We start from the raw sequence: 2,842 nt of genomic DNA, 5'->3' as shown, positions 1-2,842 counted from the left end.
GGGGGGGGGGGGGGGGGGGGGGGGGGGGGGGGGGGGGGGGGGGGGGGGGGGGGGGGGGGGGGGGGGGGGGGGGGGGGGGGGGGGGGGGGGGCAAAAGCCGGCTAACTGCGGGTTTAAGTTCGAAGGATGATTGATGATCGGCCAAATAACACGCTAATCAGGATACTAAAACTCGAATTGTGGAGTCAGACCTGAATGTTGGTGCAGGCCGCAAAGATATGGCTGATTGCAATAATGATGAAGGCATGCATTCCATACAGCAAATAGGTGCAGGGTGTGAAGGCAACGAGCTGGCTGAACAAGAGATGTATACGATCAAGTCATGTGAGCTAGACCTGACTCAACACTGTAAGGGGCCGAGGCTAGCGTTAGATGAGGATCTTATCGTCTTGTTGGGCTGTTGAGAGGAAGCGTGATTGTCCTGATTCCAGCCTTCCACATGCAACCCCACAAGACTGTATTTGGTATCAAATTTCAAGCTCTTCTCTTTTGCATAAATCCTGCAAAGCAATCCATCGGAGCAACTCAACACTAACGAAGGCGAATCTGATGAGCTGAGTAGTAAGCAATTGTATCGACAACAACTTGAGCTGCAATCCAAGGAAATCGCTGCCTGTGGCTGAGCTTTGGGGCAGCGTGGGAATCTCGGCCGTGGCTCGGCGGAAGACATCGTATGATCGCGGGAAGAAGCCATTCCGGCAAACCGACAGGTGGTATTTTTGTATTACTGTACGCAGGCAATATTTGGCTGAGTTTGCTTTGTTTGATATCTCAAATATTGTATTTTAGCTGTAATGTTACCCGCCCTCCCCTCCCTTTAAGCACCTTGACCAATCGCTGTCGAAGCCGTTTCATGATCTTACATCATCGCAATCACTGCTATAAATAACCAGGTCTATTGAACTATCCTTGGAGTATCTGTATCTGACTCCAATGGAATGGTACAAACCTGCGGCTTCTGTGCAGAGCAAGGCTTTACGGTCAGGATATCGCACATATGTACAGGACGTGCTTGAGCCACAGATAAGGGCCCATCAGCAACCCTAAAGTCTATCGAAATCACAGGCACATCAAGGCTTCTGATATTTGGGATACTCCGCAACCCAAGCCTTAATTTGCGCCACCTCATTATCAATCACTTTTTGAACACCGGCATTCACAGCCCCATTCCGCAGCCTCAGATCTGAGCAATGGAATCCGCCCGGAATCACCTGTACTGGCGCCTTCTCTGTGGACTGAAGGGGTCCTCCGGGTCTGAACTTGGATGAGACTCCCGAGTCTCTCCAGGGATCGAATTGACTGTGGAAATGGGTTAATGTTAGCTTTGATCAAACCTTGCCGGTCAGACAACGAACCCATTTGTCCAGATCAGGCGTGTTGTGTTCGTCAAGTCCCAGCCCTTGGTCCACTGATTCACGTCGTCAGCGGTCTTGCCTTTGGCGCTACCGTATGTATAGCCGTTGAGTTCGGGGAAGAACAGCGAGCATTGTCGTTGCCAGTACTCCGCTGAGACCAGCCTGGAGACAATGGTGAACTCATCCTTTGGTGCACCACTACAGTCACGGGGATTAGCAGAGCAGACCGACGGATTCCATGGAGCTGGTACCGTACTCTTGCCAGTAGAAGAAAGGTTCATTGCATGTGAACCACACCCACTGCCTATTGATCGTGTTGCTGGGGGACAGGTCAGTGAATAGGGGGTTAGAAGGAGTATATGTGTCGAAGCAGTCAATTGCGTAATCGTCAGTCCAATAACCGTAAGTTTTGGCGCAGTCTATTCGGGTCAGTCTCTGAGGGGTCTCGGAGAATGTATCCAGGAGACTTACATCCAGGCAGGAACGTTGAATTGAACCACGACGCATAGCCTTTCAGCGCTTTTTCGAGACCGACGCCGCTCGGTCCAGGAACCGACTTTGCTCCAGGGTTGACATTCTAATACCGCGTGAGATGACCGTTCGCACAGTCCAAGCCTTGAGTGGAGAAGGGCCTCACCTCAACCGCGTCGCAAAATTTAAAGAAGCCGGAGTATCCCGTGTAGAAACTATTCGACTGCCAGAGCCATGGTCCGTTCTCAATTGCTCTGGGACTCATTAGCATCGAGACATCATTCACCGTTCAGAAAAGGCGAACACAACATACGCTGCAAAGTCATCGAAGTGCTTGAGCCCTCCCAACCCGAACATCTCTTTCAGTTCCTGCTGACGATCGATATCGCCTGACTTGTAGACGTGATCAATATATTTCACCACGCGTGAGAGATCCTTGCTGCAGTTCTTGGGCATGCCCTCGGTAACGGGGACGAAATATTGCCACTGCATATGTTAAAATGTGCTTGGTCAGAACGTCTTTGCCATCACGTACGAAGTCATAGATAGCCTCCACAGGCGCACTCGATGCATGGTACGCCCAGAAGGTCCCTGGGGCAATCGATTCGGTCCACGCGGCTAGGGCACCGCTGTAGGAGCCCCCAGTGAGCACCCATGGCTTCCATGAAACATCCGTCAGCATGCGGATGGCGTGATGATCCATTTTTGATAACTCTACTCACCGCATTATCAGCGTTACTGCTGCGATCGGTGTCGAACGGAAGATTCACGGTCTTTGCAAAGTGGACGAGGTCCGCAATCGACTGCTCCAGACTGAGGTACTGGAGCGTCTCAGTGGTCAAATTGGCATATGGTGATGAGGTTCCCCAGTAGCGATCTGGGAGACTTGATGAGCACTTCCCGCACATTTGCGAAAGCTTTCAGTCCATTCTCGATCAGGAGTACTTACGCTCAAGCAAAATCATCGCACCCTTGATCTCCTCAGCATAGCGTCCAACGATCGTCTGGTTCGTCAA

General features: G+C 51.6%; 1 protein-coding gene across 1 annotated transcript; it reads right to left on the bottom strand.

Moving 5' to 3' along the window:
• Positions 1–1,070: 1,070 nt before the first annotated feature.
• Positions 1,071–2,830, bottom strand: Aspvir_005022 (putative serine peptidase; the record flags this gene model as incomplete). Its single annotated transcript, XM_043275181.1, has 9 exons — positions 1,071–1,299; positions 1,356–1,553; positions 1,612–1,774; positions 1,827–1,932; positions 1,993–2,080; positions 2,140–2,312; positions 2,362–2,484; positions 2,549–2,703; positions 2,776–2,830. Coding segments are annotated over 9 exons (1,290 nt in total), but the record flags the coding sequence as incomplete, so codon positions are not given.
• Positions 2,831–2,842: the final 12 nt, after the last annotated feature.

This window comes from Aspergillus viridinutans (assembly GCF_018404265.1).
Source record: "Aspergillus viridinutans IFM 47045 DNA, scaffold_29, whole genome shotgun sequence".
NCBI lineage: Eukaryota > Fungi > Ascomycota > Eurotiomycetes > Eurotiales > Aspergillaceae > Aspergillus > Aspergillus viridinutans.
This window is presented reverse-complemented; position numbering and strand designations above follow the sequence as displayed.